The following is a 17,857-nucleotide window of genomic DNA, read 5'->3' on the forward strand; positions in this document are numbered from 1 at the left end:
TCTGTTGCCCAGGCTGGAGTGCAGTGGCACCATCAGGGGTCATTGCATCCTCAAATTCCTGGGCTCAGGTGATCCTCCCACCTCAGCCCCCTAAGTAACTGGGACTACAGGCGCATGCCACCAAGCCCTGCTAATTTGTTTTTTGTTTTTTGTTTTTTTTTTGTAGAGATGGGGTCTCGGCACGTTGCCCAGGCTGTTCCAAACTCCCGGGCTCAAACGATTGGCCTGCCTTGGCCTCCCAAAGGGCTGGGATCACAGGCTTGAGCCATCGTACTTGTCCATTTGTTTTTAACTGACAAATCATAATTTTACATATTTATGGGGTCCAATGAGATAGTTTTTTGTTTGTTTTTTGAGACAGAGTCTTGCTTTATCACCCAGGCTGGAGTACAGTGGTGCTATCTTAGTTCACTGCAACTTCCACTTCCCAGGTTCAAGCGATCCTCCCCCCCTCAGTCTCCCGAGTAGCCGAAACTACAGGTGCACACCAACATGCCTGGTGGCTAGTTTTTGTGTTTTTAATAGAGACAGGGTTTCTCCATGTTGCCCAGGCCAGTCTTGAACTCCTGGCCTCAAGTGATCCACTCGCCTCAGCCTCCCAAAGTGCTGGGATTACAGGCATGAACTACCACATCTGGCCAATGTGATGTTTTAATACATGAATACATTGTGGAATGATCAAATCAGGCTAATTAACATAAGTGAGGCTTTCCTTGATTCCCTCTTCCTTTCTCAATTGTGTTCCTTTGTTATTTAATAACACCCTGTTCTTTTTTTTTTTCCAAAGGACTTACCACTGTGTATGTGTGTATGTGTGTATATGTATATTTGTGTGCTTCTGTTTTTAGTGTCTAAACTGTAAGCGTCTGAGAGCAGATATTATGTCTGTTTTGGTTATTTCTTTCATTACTTTTTCTCTAGTGCTTGGAACATAGTAGACAGCAATAAGTATTTCTTGAATGAAAATGTCAGCTTCTCTGAATTTCTCTCTGAAATGGAGAAAGGGAGAAGCAGAATAGTATGTATTACATTATCTCATTTTTGTTACTTTAAAACTCAAATATGAGTTGCAAATATTTTCTCCCACTCCATGGGACATTTTTACTTTGTTCTTTTTTTTTTCTTCATGAGACAGAGCCTCACTCTGTCGCCCAGGCTGGAGGGCAGTGGTGCAATCTTGGCTCACTGCAACCTCCACCTCCCAGGTTCAAGCGATTCTCCTGCCTCAGCCTCCTCAGTAGCTGGAGTTACAGGTGCCCACCACCACGTCCAGCTAATTGTTGTATTTTTAGTAGAGATGGGGTTTCACCATGTTGGCCAGGCTGGTCTTGAACTCCTGACCTCAAGTGATCCACCCACCTCGGCCTCTCAAAGTGCTGGGATTACAGTCATGAGCCACTGCACTCAGCCTGTTGATAGTGTTCTTTGATGCGCAAAAGTTTTTTTGTTTTTGTTTGTTTGTTTTGTTTTGTTTTTTGAGACACAGTCTTGCCCTGTTGCCAAGGCTAGAGTATAGTGGCACAATCTCGGCTCACTGCAACCTCCGCCTCCCGGGTTCAAATGATTCAGCAGCCTCAGCCTTCCGAGTAGCTGGGATTACAGGTGCCCACCACCATACCTGGCTAATTTTTGTATTTTTAGTAGCGACAAGGTTTCATCATGTTGGCCAGGCTGGTTTTGAACTCCTGACCTCACATGATCCGCCCACCTTGTCCTCCAAAGTGCTGAAATTACAGGCATGAGCCACTGCGCCAACCCTCAGAAAAGTTTTTAATTTTGTTGAAGTCTAGTTTATTTTTTCTTTTGTGCCTGTGCTTTTGGTGGTGTATTCCAATGAGGCATTACCAAATCTTGTAATGATGAGATGATCAAAAGATAATAAAAAAGTAAAATAAGATAAAAAAATAAGAAAAACAAAAATAAGAAAGAAAAACGACAAAAAATAAATTTCAAAAAATCATTGCCAAATCCAATGTCATGAGACTTTTTCCCTATGTTTCAACCAAGAGTTTTATAGTTTTAGCTTTTATAGTTAGGTCTTTGATCCATTTGACTTAATTTTTGTGTATGGTAGTCCAATTTCATTTTTTTGCACGTGGCTATCCGGTTTTCCCGGCACCATTTGTTGAAAAGATTTTCCTTTCCCCACTGGATGGTCTTGGCACCCTTGTCAAAAAATGATTTGACCATACATGTAACGGTTTATTTCTGGGCTGTGTGTTCTGTTCCATTGGTCTATAGCTGGTACCATACTGTTTTAACTGTGGTAAAATACACAGTATATAACATAAAATTTACCATTTTAACCGCTTTCTTTTTTTTTTTTTTTTGAGACCGAGTCTCACTCTGTTGCCCAGGCTGGAGTACGGTGGTGTGATCTCAGCTTACTGCAGCCTCCACCTCCCAGGTTCAAAGGATTCTCATGCCTCAGCCTCTCGAGTAGCTGGAACTACAGGCATGAGCCACCATGCCCAACTAATCTTTATATTTTTAGTAGAGACAGGGTTTCACCATGTTGGCCAGGCTGGTCTTGAACTCCCAACCTCAGGAGATCCACCCACCTTGGCCTCCCAAAGTGCTGGAATTATAGGCATGAGCCACTGCACCTGGCCAACCACTTTTAAGAATATGGTTCAGTGGCATTAAGTACATTCGTATTATTGTACGATCACTACCACCTTCCCTTTTCATTATACATATACATTGTAATTTACCACTCCTCTGATAATGGACATTCAGGTTGTTCTAAGTCTTTTGCTGTTATATTTAATGCTACGATAAATAATCTAATATGAAACATTTTTTTAGTGTATTTGTAGGATAAATTCTGGGAGCAGAAAGAAGAGGTAAATTATAACATTTGTGCTTTTATAATTTTGGCAAATATTAAAGAAGGCATAGACAAAATGCCTTCTATAAAGGTTTTACCAATTTACCTTCCCACCAGCAATGTAAGACAGAACCTGTTTCCCCATACCTTCACCAATGTCCCATATTAGCCTTTTTTGTTTGTTTATTTGTTTGTTTTAAACAGAAGTTCGGTGGCATAGTCACAGCTCACTGCAGCCTCAAACTCCTGACCTCAAGCAGTCCTATCACCTCCACTTCCCAAAGCGCTGGGATTATAGGCATGAGCTACCCAACCCAACTGCATATTAGCTGTGTGCATTGTGTGTACGCACACGTGTGTGTGTGTGTGTGTGCGTGCATGCGTGTGTGTGTGTGTGTGATTTTAAGGAGCAGAGAGTGTTTATTAGGCAAGAAAGAAGGAAAAAGAAGCTTCCCCATACAGAGACAGAAGGAGAAGGACTTCAAGCCGAGAAGGGGAACCCCCTGCATATTAGCTTTTTAAAAAAATCTTTTCTGGCCGGATGCAGTGGCTCACGCCTGTAATCCCAGCACTTTGGGAGGCTGAGGCAGGCGGATCACCTGAGGTCAGGAGTTGGAGACCAGTCTGGCCAACATGGTGAAACCTTGTCTCTACTAAAAATATAAAAAAATTAGCTGGGTGTGGTGGTGCATACCTGTAATCCCAGCTACTTGGGAGGCTGAGGCAGGAGAATCACTTGAACCTGAGAGGCGGAGGTTGCAGTGAGCCGAGATCGCGCCACTACACTCCAGCCTGGGCGACAGAGTGAGACTCCATCTCAAAAAAAAAAAAAGAAAAAAGAAAATATTTTCCTATTTGATAGGTAAAATGTTCTTAGCATTGTTTGAATTTGCATTTTGAGGTTGAACATCTTTTCTGTTTAAGAGCCATGAGACGTTCTTTTTGTGAACTGTATGTTTTTGTTTTTGTTTTTTTGAGATGGAGTGTGGCTCTGTCACCCAGGCCGGAGTGCAGTGGTACAATCTTGGCTCACTGCGACCTCCACCTCCCGGGTTCAGGCGATTCTCGTGCCTCAATCTCTCTAGTAGCTGGAATTTCAGGTGCCTGCCATCACGCCCGGCTAATTTTTGTATGTTTAGTAGAGACAGGGTTTTGCCAGGTTGGTGGGGCTGGTTTCCAACTCCTGACCTCAGATGATCCGCCCACCTCCATCTCCCAAAGTGCTGGGATTACAGGCGTGAGACACCGCACCCAGCCGTGAACTGTATGTTTATATCTGCCTTTTTATTTATTCAGTTGTCATTTCCCTGTTGATTAGTAGTTATTTATATTCTAGGGAAATTAAATTTTTGTCTGTAATATAAGTTGCAAATATATTTTCAGTTTGTCAATTGAATCATAGCAGTTCTAATCCCACTTTCTTCCTAGTTATGGTCAATGAAGTGCCAGAAATGTTTGGTAGTCCTTTTACCCTACCCTATTAGAAAGTTCTGCTCAATTGCAGAGCAACATCTACATGGTGACCGAGATGCTTGTTAATATCTGACTATTAAAATTAGACAGTGATAGGATTGGGGGCTGGGCATGGTGGCTCACACCTGTAATCCCATCACTTTGGGAGGCCAGGGCTGGTGGATCACTTGAGGTCAGGAGTTCGAGACCAGCCTGGCAAACTTGGTGAAACCCATCTCTACTAAAAAAACAAGAATTAGCTGGGCATGGCGGCACATACCTGTAATCCCAGCTACTCAGGAGAATCACTCGATCACTCGAACCCGGGAGACAGAGGTTGCAGTGAGCTGAGATTACGCCACTATACTCCAGCCTAGGGGACTGAGCAGGACTCTTCAAAAAAAAAAAAAACAGTGATGGAATTGGAAGACCCTTTATGTAATACTCTTTCTTGGCTGGGCATGGTGGCTCACGCCTGTAATTTCAACACTTTGAGAGACTGAGACAGGAGGATCACTTGAGCTCAGAAGTTTGAGACCAGCTCAGCTTGGGCAACATAGCACGACCCTATATCTACTAAAAAAATTTTTTTAAAGTTAGTCAGGTGTGATGGTAGATGTCTTTAGTTCCAGCTTCTTGCAAGGCTGAGGTGGGAGGATTGCTTGAGTCCTAGAGATCAAGGCTGTTTTTTTTGTTGTTTTTTTTGTTTTTTGTTTTTTGTTTGTTTGTTTGTTTGTTTTGAGACAGGGTCTCACTCTGTAGCTCAGGCTAGAGTACAGTGGCGTGATCATAGCTCACTGCAGCCTCAACCTCCCTGGCTCAAGGAATCCTCCTATCTCAGCCTCCCAAGACACTGGGACTACAAGCGTGCACCACACCTAGCTAATTTTTGTATTTTTTGTAGAGACAGGGTTTTACTGTGTTACCCATCTGGTCTCGAACTTCTGGGTTCAAGTGATCAGCCCACCTCAGCCTCCCAAAGTACTGGGATTACAGGTGTGAGCTATGGCACCAGGCCTGAGGCTGCTTTTTTTCTTCCTCTCTTACCTCCTACTCCAAATGCCGCCTCGTGAATTCTGAAATTCTACCTTTAGGCAGAGGACAGTGCCCTTTGAACAGGGCCCTTTTCTGGGGTGGGGCTAACTGAGATCTGCTAATGCAGGCCCAAGGAGAGGCACACAATGGTGATTCTCTACGTGATGGTGCTGACTTCAGTGCATGACTCAGAGGCCTGGAGGAAGCCAGGTTAAGGTTGTTCTGGGGCCAGGCGTGGTGGCTCATGCCTGTAATCCCAGCACTTTGGGAGGCCAAGGCAAGCATATCTCTTGAGGCCAGGAGTTTAAGACAAGCCTGGTCAACATGGTGAAACCCTGTCTCTACTAAAAATGCAAAAATTAGCCAGGTGTGGTGGGGCATGCCTGTAATCCCAGCTACTCGGGAGGCCGGGGGATGAGAATCACTTGAATCTGGAAGCAGAGGTTGCAGTGAGCTGAGATCACACCACTGCACTCCAGCCTGGGTAACAGAGCAAGACTCTGTCTCAAAAAAAAAAGGTTGTTCTGGGTGGTCTGGAGATTTGTGCAGCTTGGACCTGCACAAATCTCTGGACCACTTAGCCTTTAAATGCAGAAAACCTGTTCCTCCTTGAAAAGGACTTTAATTTTTTTCTCAGAGGTCTTCCAATCCAAGTAATAAAAATGACAAAATGATAAAAGTAATAACAAATAATTATTTATGAAATCTAAGATGTCATCAACTATAGGCTGTGCCACTATTTTTGCATCTCTAAGAAAAAATGCTCATTAAACTGATCAGTGCTTATCACAAACTTTTCTCACATATCACTCTTGTGCATATGTAAAATAATTTTTCCTTAAATGCCAAGCATAATGTAATCTTTTAAAAGACATTTTAAAATGGCATTTAAAACATATAATAATAGCTGGGTGCAGTGGCTCAAGCCTATAATCCCAGCACTTTGGAAGGCTGAGGCAGGTGGATCACATGAGGTCAGGAGTTCGAGACCAGCCTGGCCAACATGGTGAAACCCTGTCTTTAGTAAAAAATACAAAAATTAGCCAGGCATGGTGGCACATGCCTGTAACCTTAGCTACTTGACAGGCTGGGGTAGGAGAATGCTTGAACCTGGGAGGCAGAGATTGCAGTGAGCTGAGATTGTGCCATTGCACTCCAGCTGGGCAACAAGAGCGAAAGTCCGCCTCAAACAAAACAAAACAAAACAAAACTATGTAGTACCATGAAATACTTTTAACTGAGTTAAAATGACAATATCAATAACTTATACTAAATTCAACATGTACAGGCAATGTGACTATCAAGATTAGAACAATTGTAAGATATCAGAGGCATAAATATGGGAGGGGAAATGTATATATTGGAATTAATGCATTGCTGTATGGACTTAACTAATTTCAAAATGTTTTTACACATGTGATTACATTTAATCTTCCCAGCAATCCTGAAAGTAGATTGTAACTACTTTCTAGATAAGGAAACTGAGACTTAGAGAGATTAAGTCACTTGCCAGAGATCACAGTTAATAAGCAGCAAAACTGGGGCTTAAAGCCTGGACTTTCTGTTCTATGCAGTTATTTCAGCATTTGACCTTATCCACTGGGATCTTGCTGTTATATCAGAGCAGATGACTGGAATAGCTGCAGGAAGTGAGGTCTGCTCTGATTTACAGCTTCTTCTGATAGAGTTGATTAAAAGCAACTGCTGGTAGAAATAGGTATGCAGACTGTTTCTTTGGGTTTGCTTGCTTGTTTGTTTTGAGTCTTGCTCTGTCACCTGGGCTAGAGTGTAATGGCGTGATCTCAGCTCACTGCAACCTCCGCCTCCTGGGTTTGAGCGATTCTCGTGCTTCAGCCCCCCAGGTAGCTGGGATTATAGGTGTGCGTCACCATGCCTGGCTGATTTTTGTATTTTTAGTAGAGATAGGGTTTCACCATGCTGGCCAGGCTGGTCTTAAACTCCCGACCTCAGGTGATCCACCTGCCTCAGCCTCCCAAAGTGCTGGGATTACAGGTGTGAGCCACTTCACCCAGCCCAGAACTGGTTTTCTTAAAGATTGAAAGTGGCTAGGGGGCTGGGCCTGGTGGCTCACGCCTGTAATCCCAGCATTTGGGGAGGCTGAGGCCAACAGATCACTTAAGCTTAGGCGTTTGAGACCGGCCTGGTCAACATGGTGAAACCCTGTCTCTACGAAAAATACAAAAAATTAGCCAGGTGTGGTGGTGTGCACCTGTGGTCCCAGCTACTCAGGAGGATGAGGTGGTGGGATCACTTGAGCCCCGGAGGTGGAGGTTGCAGTGCGACAAGATCAAACTACTGAACTTCAGCCTGGGTGACAAAGAAATCCCATCTCAAAAAAAAAAAAAAAAAAAGAAAAAGAAAAAAAGGAAGTGGCTGGGGTGATGGCTCACGCCTGTAATCTCAATACTTTAGGAGGCCGAAGCATGAGGATCACTTTAGCTCAGGAGTTTGAGACCAGCCTAGGCAACATGGCAAGACCCCATCTCTACAAAAATTTTTAAAAAACCAGGTGTGGTGGTGTGCACTTATATAGTCCCAGCTACTCAGGAGGCTGAGACAGGAAGTTCGCTTGAGCCTGGGAGGTCAAGGCTGCAGTGAACTATGATGAACCATGGTTGTACCACTGTATTCCAGCCTGAGCAACAGAGTGAGACCCTGTCTCAAAAAAAAAAAAAAAAAAAAAAAAAAAAAAAAAAAGGCTGGCCACGCACTTTGGGAGGCCGAGGCGGGTGGATCACTTGAGGTCAGGAGTTCAAGACCAGCCTGGCCAACATGGTAACACCCCATCTCTACTAAAACTACAAAAATTAGCTGGGCATGGTGGTGGGTGCCTGTAATCCCAGCTGCTCTGGAGGCTGAGACAGGAGAATCACTTGAACCCGGGAGGTAGAAGTTGCAGTGAGCCGAGATCACACCACTGCACTGCAGCCTGGGCAACAAGAGTGAGACTTCATCTCAAAAAAAGATAAAAAATTGAAAGAGTAAAAATATGTTTAATTTGAGACATTCTTTCCCCCGCTTCTCTGAAGGTACCAGAAAGCAGCTGAAGAAACAAACATGGAGAAGAAGAGAACTGTAAGTATTCAGAAATTCCAGGGCACGTGGCACTTCTTGAGCAGAATTGTGTGGCCAAGCCACCTGCAGCCTCTGTGGGACTTGGGTTCTGTGTCAGCTGAGTGGACATTTGTGCCAGCTGGTGTGATCTGTGAGCCATTTGCTCAGGACAGCTTGATTCAGTGCAGGGAATCTTATTTTTTCACTGCGTTTCTCCTTTTGAACCACTTTTTCTTTCCTGTGTGGAGTGAAGGACAAGAGACCAAGTGCTTGCCTGAGGTTAGTAAAATGGCTTCTTCTCAAATGAGAACACAGGGTTTCCTAGGTAGTCTTCCTTTTTTCCACATCAGACAATCAGAACTTCTACATCTGTGCATTTAAATGGTAGTAGCTGTGCAGCTGTTCTCATCTTCTGGGTGTTTTGTTTAAAGCAAACTTCTTGACCCAATCTAGTCAGCAAGTTTCCTAGCTGCGGGATCTATCAAAGACAAAAACCTCCAGAATAAACTCTCTGCTTTTACCCGTTCTCTAGTCTCCGTGCTTGCTAATTTCCAGTGAGGCTGAACAATACATGTCTTTTGAAATTTTGCTTGATTTAATCTTGCGAGGAAAAAAACTCATATGTTTGGGCCATAATTCCTTAATTTGGATGGCATTACAAAAACCTCCTCCTGGCAGTTTTCAGTGCCTAACCTATTTAAACTAGTGCATAATGTGTCCCTGTAAATTTGTTCTCTCTACGGCTGAGGTCCTTAACTTAATTTTCCTGTAATTAAAAAAATGGATCTCCTCTGGTGCATTATAAGAAAAAACTACCATTACTTTACTCAACTGCTGATTTCTTCCCTCTTGCCTCTGTCTGTCCCCCCCTCACTTGCTCCTTTCTTTCTTCCTTCCCTTCACTCTCATCCATTTAACAAGTTTTCACTGAGCACCTACTACATGCCAAGCACAGACTACATCCCAGCCCTCGTGGAATTTACATTCTAGTGCAAAAGACAGACAATAAAGAAATTGTGTCAGTATGGCCAGGCATGGTGGCTCATGCCTATAATCCCAGCACTTTGGGAGCCCGAGGCAGGCAGATCACCTGAAGTTAGGAGTTGGGAGACCAGTCTGGCCAAGATGGTAAAACCTTGTCTCTACTAAAAATACAAAAATTAACTGAGTGTGGTGGCGCATGCCTGTAATCCCAGCTACTCTGGAGGCTGAGGCAGGAGAATCAATTGAACCCGAGAGGCAGAGATTGCAGTAAGCCAAGATCGCACCACTGCATTCTAGCCTGGGTGACAGAGTGAGACTCTGTCTCAAAAAAAATTTTTTTTAATTAAAAAAAGAAATTGTGTCAGTAATGATTAGTGCTGTGGAACACCATGACGCAGGTAAGGAGGATAGAGTCTAGGGTGGTCAATGAAGGCCTGTGATGAGGAAATGTTTGAGCAGAGATTTGAGGACATGAGCCAGGGAGAAGAGTCAGGCAGAAGGAACCACTTGTGCGAATGTCCTCAGGCAAGAATGGTCTTGGTGTGTTTGAGGAATACAAAGAGAAAGGTCAAATGGTGTCATTGTAAAGACCTGGGCTTTAACTCTGAATGCAAGGAGGCCTTTGGAGAGGGTTTATATGCAAAGGAGTAATGTGGTCTGACTTAAATTTTTAAAAAGAAGGAAGAGAAGGCTCTAATCCCAGCACTTTAGGAGGCCAAGGTGGGAGGATCGCTTGAGGCCAGGAGTTCAAGACTAGCCTGGGCAACCTAGCGAGACCCTGTCTCTCTATTTTTTAAATGTAAAAAAATGGAAGAGAATGTAGAGGAACAATAATGGCAGAAGCATGGAGACCAATTAAGAGACAATTATAATGATTTAGGCCAGGTATACTATGGTTTGGACTAGAGTAGTAGCAGTATAGGTGTTGAGAAGTGGTCAGGATGTATGTTGAAGGTAGAGAGAAATAAGAATCAAGAATGGCAGCAGTGGCTCTGCCACAGTGGCTTGTGTCTGTAATCCCAGAACTTTGGGAGGTCAAGGCAGGAGGATCACTTGAGGTGAGGAATTCAAGACCAGCCTGGGCAATATAGCAGACCCCATCTCTATTATAAAAAAATAAATAAATAAAAGAATAGCAACAATGTTTTTGGCCGAAACACAATTAAATTAAAATACCGTTAATTGAGACGGGGAAGACTACAGTAAAAGCAGATTTAGAGAGGAAGAAATAGTAGAAGCTCAGTTTTGCAAATGTAAACTGTAACATGTTTTATTAAGACATCCAAATGGAAATGTCAGTAGCAACTTGGATACTATATAAAAATCTGGAATTGGAAGAGATGCCTGCTGCGGATAACATGGACGCGTGTCAAAGTGTCAGTGGTACTTAAAGCTATGAGGTGCATGAGATGAGCTAGGAGGTGAGTGTAGACAGAGAAGTGGTCTCATGACTTAGCTCAGGGGTACCTTGGCGTTTAAAGGTTGGAGATATAAGGAGTAACTAGCAGAGGAAACAAGTGCCAGAAGCCAAGTGAAGAAAGTGTTTCTAGAAGGGGAGTTAACATAATCAAACACACAGATAAGCTGAGAACTGACCATCAGATTTGGCAACATGAAGGTCACTGGTCATCTCGTGTTGTTTGGGAGTGGTGGAATAGAGGCCTCAATTGGACTAGGTTCAAGACAGTGGGATGAGAGAAGTTGATGCCATGAGTATAGACAGTCATCATGGAGCATCTCTTATGTTCCAGCTCCTGAAGACACAAGAAGCATGAGATGTATTCTCTGCCTCCAAGGGACTGTTTAGAATTTGGAAAATAGAATTACAATCCAGGTGTGATCAAATAAATAGAGTGGGCTGGGGGAGAATTTAGGAGGGACCTGAACTATGCTACATCTAGGAAGGCTTCCCAGAAGAGGCAGTGCCTGACTCAACCCTAAAGGACCAAGAGGAATTAGCTAAGCAGAGGCGACAGGGAGCAGCAGAGGCTTTGTGTTCTAGACGGAGGAAGCAGCACATGCATAGCATGAAGGCATAAGAGAACAGGCCTACTTGACAGATGAAAAGATGATTGTCGCATTCACCAAGATAGAGAGTTCAAGAAAAGAAACAGGTTAGAGAATGAGGAATGAAGGGAAGAAAGGGAAGACTTCAGGCCGGGTGCAGTGGCTCACATCTGTAATCCTGGCACTTTGGGAGGCTGAGGCGGATGGATCACCTGAGGTCAGGAGTTCGAGACCAGCTTGGCCAACATGGTGAAACCCCATCTCTACTAAAAATACAAAAAAATTAGCCAGGCGTGGTAGTGCACGCCTATAATTCCAGCTACTCGGGAGACTGAGGCAGGAGAATAGCTTGAACCCAGGAGGCAGAGGCTGTGGTGAGCCAAGATTGCACTACTGTACTCCAGCCTGGGTGACAGAGCAAGACTCCATCTCAAAAAAAAAAAAAAAAAAAAAAAAAAAAGAAGAAGAAAGAAAGAAAAAGAAAAAAAAAGGGACGACTTCAACCTTAATCAAGGAGGAGTTTAGGATGCCTCTAGCACTTCCAGGTAGAATTGGTAGAAAAGGAGAGATATCTGTCTAGAGATAAGTTCTATAACTCTGTCTATATAGATACATAGTATATAGATCTATCTACATATTTGTTGATGTTATAATCTATATGGTGGGTGAAATCAGGATGGATAACATCATATGCAGAGAATATGTAATGTAAGCAAAACAGAGGACCTAAGACAAAAACGCCGAGGTACCCCACCATATAAGGGAGGGACAGAGGAGGGGAAACCTGTAAAAAAAAAAAAAAAAAAAGAAAAGAAAAGAAAAGAAAAAGAATAACTAATTTATGAAACTGAGTTTGAGTAGTGGCCAGATAAATGAGAATAAATCTTTTTTTTTTTTTTTTTGAGATGGAGTCTTGCTCTTTCGCCAGGCTGGAGGGCAGTGGCATGATCTTGGCTCACTGCAACCTCTGCCTCCTGGGTTCAAGCAATTCTCCTGCCTCAGCCTCCCAAGTAGCTGGGACTACAGGCGCACGCCACCATGCCCACCTAATTTTTGTATTTTTAGTAGAGACAGGGTTTCACCATGTTGGCCAGGATGGTCTCGATTTCTTGACTTCGTGATCCGCCCACCTTGGCCTCCCAAAGTGCTGGGATTACAGACGTGAGCCACTGCGCCCAATGAAATCTTTTTTTCATTATTGTTTTTTTCTACACCCTTCTTGCGTCTCAAAATGGGAAGAAATCTAAGAAAAAGGGGTATCACAGAAAAGTTGGAAGCAATTTTTACAAGGGAGAGTGGTGAGTAATGTCAAATGCTATAGTGAGATCAAATAAAGCAGAAGCCTCCAGTGCATTTAGCAGTTGAGGTAAGTGGACGTGTATAGGTATTTAAAGAAGAGGGCGGGCATGGTGGCTCACACCTGTGATCCCCACACTTTGGGAGGCTGAGGTGGGAGGATCACTTGAGCCTGGGAGTCTGAGCCTGGGCAACATAGTGAGACCCCTCCCTGTAAAAATTTTAAAAATTTAGCTGGACGTGGTGGCATGGGCCTGTGGTCCCAGATACTTGGGAGGCAGAGGTGGGAGGATCACTTGAGCCCAGGAGGTCAAGGCTGCAGTGAGCCGTGATCATGCCACTGCACTCTAGCATGGGCAATAGAGCAAGACCTTGTCTCAAAAATAAATAAATAAATAAATAAAATAGATAACAAAGAAGTAGCTATGTGAAAAAATACTTAGCCTCACTGATGATCAGATAAATGTAAATTAAAGTAATAATGAGATATAAATTGTAATCTAAATAGCTGGCAAATAATTTTGAACAATACAGATATTAATCAGTAGGGGAATGGTAATTGCATATAGAGTATAATATACTATATGGTTGTTAAGATTTTGGCCAGGCATGGTGGCTCACACCTGTAATCCCAGCACTTTGGGAGGCCAAGGCAGGCAGATCACCTGAGGGAGGTCAGGACCAGCCTGGCCAACATGGTGAAACCCTGTCTCTACTAATAATACAAAAATTAGCCGGCATGGTAGTACATTCCTGTAAGTCCAGCTATTTGAGAGGCTGAGGTAAGAGAATTGCTGCAACCTGGGAGGCAGAGGTTGCAGTGAACCGAGATCGTGCCACTACACTGTAGCCTGGGTGACAGAGCGAGACTCCGTCTCAAAAAAAAAAAAAAAAAGATTGAAGATTTTATGTATGGGCATGAAAAGACATCAAAAGCACATTAAGTGATTAAATGCAAAGTGTAGAACAGTAAGTGCAGTATGATTTTGTACAAAAAATACATACAGTGTACAAAATAGAAAAGAATGAGAACATATATATCATATAAACTGTTAGGAGTGGGTATCTAGTTTGGAAAAGGTGGGGAGTCAAGTAGGGAAAATGGCATGTATTGTAGCATCTATTCATGTCATGTACATATTTCTATATTGATTGAGAGTTTTCCCCCCAATAAGTTATTACTTTTATAATTGAGAAAAATAATAAATTAAAAATAAGATAATGTTATGAACATATTAAAGAGACAGTTGGGGCTGAGCGCAGTGGCTCATGCCTGTAATCCCAGCACATCAGGAGGCTGAGGCGGGCAGATCACCCGAGGTCGGGAGTTCAAAACCAGCCTGGCCAACATGAAGAAACCCCATCTCTACTAAAAATACAACATTAGCCAGGCATGGTGGTACATGCCTGTAATCCCAGCTACTTGGGAGACTGAGGCATGAGAATTGCTTTAACCCAGTAGGCGGAGGTTGCAGTGAGCCAAAATCACGCCGTTGCACTTCAGCCTGTGCAACAAGAGCGAAACTCCATCTCAAAAAATATATATGTATATATATATTTAGCCAGGCATGCTGATATACACCTATAGTCCTAGCTACTCAGAAGGCTGAGGTGGAAGGATCACTTGAGCCCAGGAAGTCAAACAGCTGCAGTGAGCTATGATTATGCCACTGCATTTCAGCCTGCGTGACAAAGTGAGACCCTGTCTCTAAAAAAATGAAAAAAAAATGAAAATAAAAATATCATGCTGTCTTATAATTTGCTTTCTTCATTCAAAAGTATCCTATGAGCATCTTTTCATGTCATAAGTATACTTTGATCACATGATATATATCTGAGAAAAAACAGTGTCCAGTTACCAAGGCAAAGTGCCACTTTGATTGTCAGGGCTCCTGTGTGGTTACAGTAAGGGCAGGTGAAGTCAGAGACCTAGATGACTCATCCATTGTGTGGCACGAGACCTTACAGAGCCAAGAGTGCTGCTGGCAGTTAGGGTAGAACCAGCTTCTGGAGCTGTTTTGTAATTCTCTCTTTTCCAGCAAGAAAACTTTTAGAGCTTCTTATATCTCTGATCCATACATTGTTCCCCCAATGGATCATTTTTGTAAGCTAAAATGTAAACACTAGAATCAAGCAGTTGTTCTACAATTTTTTTTTCAAGGCTTGTTGCTACTTGATGAAGTGGTTCTCAGGGTATATTCAGAAGAGTAATAGGGTGAGAGACTTAATTCCCAAAATAGCTGCTAATCTTGTTTAATTCCTAGGTTGTTTGTCCTTTCTTTCTTAGTTGAAAGACCGGTGAGTAACAGACTACAGGAGAGAAGGTATTGGAGTTTGCAGTTTGTTGGGAAGGTGGTGCTGTTCAATTTACTTAGGAGTACAGTCCTTTAAAAGTACGGGACATTTAATTTTCTTTTTTTTTTTTTCTTTTTTTTTTGAGATAGAGTCTCTCTCTGTCACCCAGGCTGGAGTGCAGTGGAGCAATTTGGGCTCACTGCAACCTCTGCCTCCTGGGTTCAAGTGATTCTCCTGCCTCAGCCTCCCGAGTAGCTGGGACTACAGGCGCTTGCCACCACGCCCGGCTAATTTTTGTATTTTTAGTAGAGACGCAGTTTCGCCATGTTGGCCAGGCTGGTCTCGAACTCCTGACCTCAGGTGATCCACCCGCCTCGGCCTCCCAAAGTGCTGGGATTACAGGCGTAAGCCACTGCGCCCAGCCGGGACATTTAATTTTCGACAAGCGTGTTTCCTCTATTGTGGAACAACAGTGACAATTTCCAGGTTGTTTTCAGTCTGTTTATATGTATAATTAATTCCATGTTTGGCCCTGGTGAAAGTGAACTCTCTTAGATATGTAAATATGTGTCCTTTGATCATCTGAGTGGTTGGTGATGGTATTTGCATTTGAAGCCTGCATATTTTACAACCAAAGGATCTGTAAAACAGTGAATTTCTTGATAACTGAGTTTTTGTGTTTTTGGTTTTTTTTTTGGTTGGGGGATGGAGTCTCACTCTGTCACCCAGGCTGGAGTGTAGTGGCACAGCCTTAGCTCACTGCAACCTCCACTTCCCAGATTCAAGCGATTCTCTCGCCTCAGCCTACCGAGTAACTGGGACTACAGGCGCACACCCCTGCACCCAGTTTTTTGTATTTTTTTTAGAGACGGGGATTTCACCATGTTGGTCAGGCTGGTCTCAAACTCCTGACCTCGTGATCCGCCCGCCTTGGCCTCCCAAAGTGCTGGGATTACAGGCGTGAGCCACCGTGCCCAGCCCCGATAACTGAGAATTTATACACAGATAAACTTGTAGAGAAGAGCAGGGGAAAAAAAAAAATATTAAATTCTTATGTAAAAATAAAATTTGACTGTTCATATGCATGTAAATTATGTCAGATATAACTAAATATTTATGCAAATACTTGGAAAACTCTGGGGACTTCTGCAGGGTTCTACAAATAGTTTCAATCCTTGCTGCCACTATCCATAATTGATGGTATTGTATAGTTTCAGCTATCCTATATTTTTGTCTTATTTAAAAGAAAAAACCAGCAGAATTTACCATGTTATTTTATGGCAGGTAATGATGAACTTTGCTAATGTGTAGTTACAGCATTTCAAGCACTTGTATTTTGCTTTTTCTTTCCTGTTTTTTTCCCCATTAATCTTTGGGTAAAAATCTCTTGTCTCTCATATAACTATCATTAGAGCTGGGCTTGCCTTTCTTCTCATTTTGTCCTTATAAGGCCATCCTGTTTTATCACTTCCTGCTTCAGCTCCTGACTTTTTCTCTCTTCCCCTCTCCCTCTCCCTCTCCCGGGTGGATGCTTTCTCCATGTGGCAGGGCTGTAACTGTTCACAGCTGTCTGAAACAGCAGTGGACCAGGAGCAGCTTGGAGTTTTAACTTTCATTTTACAAAGAACAACATGTTTGAATGTTTCAACAGGCAAGTTATAACTGGCACCTACTTCTTGTTCTTCTAGAACACCGAAAATCTCCCCCAGCACTTTAGAAGGGGGACCCTGACTGTGTTAAAGAAGAAGTGGGAGAACCCAGGGCTGGGAGCAGAGTCTCACACAGACTCTCTACGGAACAGCAGCACTGAGATTAGGCACAGAGCGGACCATCCTCCTGCTGAAGTGACAAGCCACGCTGTTTCTGGAGCCGAAGCTGACCAAGAGGAACAAATCCACCCCAGATCTAGATTCAGGTCACCTCCTGAAGCCCTCGTTCAGGGTCGATATCCCCACATCAAGGACAGTGAGGATCTTAAAGACCACTCAACAGAAAGTAAAAAAATGGAAAATTGTCTAGGAGAATCCAGGCATGAAGTAGAAAAATCAGAAATCAGTGAAAACACAGAAGCTTCAGGCAAAATAGAGAAATATAATATTCCGCTGAACAGGCTTAAGATGATGTTTGAGAAAGGTGAACCAACTCAAACGAAGGTAAGAATTGGGCGGGTTTGAAACTTGAGAAAGCCAATTCAAGTACTAAACAAAGCTGTTTTTCCAATCTAGCCATTTTGAGTAGAGGCGAATATGTGGTCAGTATGTCTTTTGATTCCAGTTAGATAAGTTAATACATCTCAAATGAATTATTTACATAGATGCTAAGATTTGTGAATCTCTGACCCAATTTCATGTTAAATTAAGTTCACACTGGGATTCAAATTGGTATCTAGAAATGAAGAGCGTTTAATACTGATTGGATTATGTGTTTTTGTACACTTGCCCTTTTAAATTGTCTTCCTGCGTTCTTTATCATTTGTAGCTCTGGGGGTGGAATTACTGCCGAATAGCTCTCTGCTTGGACACAGCTGCAGACTGAGTGTTAAGGCCAGAGTTTAACATTAAGACTGAGGCTTACTTGTCTCTGCTAGCTGAATCCCTTCTCTTCTTCTCAACTTCCTCATCTGTGCCTTCCAACAAATGTTTTCTATCAGCTAAAATCCTCTCTCAGGCAAAATCAATGAAGATAGCCAGACTAGCTATAGCTTTCGGGAGTTTTGACTTGCAAATACACGGGGTTGCGTTTTCCTACAACTGCTAATGAAATTTGATCCTTCATGTGGATTGCAGACCTCGTCCCCAGAGGGAATTACTTAACTAGAAAATGAGTTACATATGCTGGTGATTTATAACACAATCCAGAGGCCACGAAGCTGGTAAATTTTTC

General features: G+C 43.0%; 1 protein-coding gene across 4 annotated transcripts in view; it reads left to right on the top strand.

The window, feature by feature from the left end:
- Positions 1–17,857, top strand: part of LOC105492849 (LIM domain and actin binding 1) — a 105,416-nt gene that overhangs the window by 43,154 nt on the left and 44,405 nt on the right. For 3 of the 4 annotated variants that reach the window (XM_011760119.2, XM_011760120.2, XM_011760121.3), the window contains exons 3-4: positions 8,368–8,413; positions 16,663–17,127. In XM_011760119.2, coding sequence (XP_011758421.2) covers positions 8,368–8,413; positions 16,663–17,127 — 511 coding nt within the window. Of the gene's footprint in view, positions 1–8,367; positions 8,414–14,394; positions 14,895–16,662; positions 17,128–17,857 lie in introns of those variants that run through there. The other variant, XM_071071747.1, reaches the window with a different exon arrangement.

This window comes from Macaca nemestrina, chromosome 10, assembly GCF_043159975.1.
Source record: "Macaca nemestrina isolate mMacNem1 chromosome 10, mMacNem.hap1, whole genome shotgun sequence".
NCBI classification, from domain to species: Eukaryota; Metazoa; Chordata; class Mammalia; order Primates; family Cercopithecidae; genus Macaca; species Macaca nemestrina.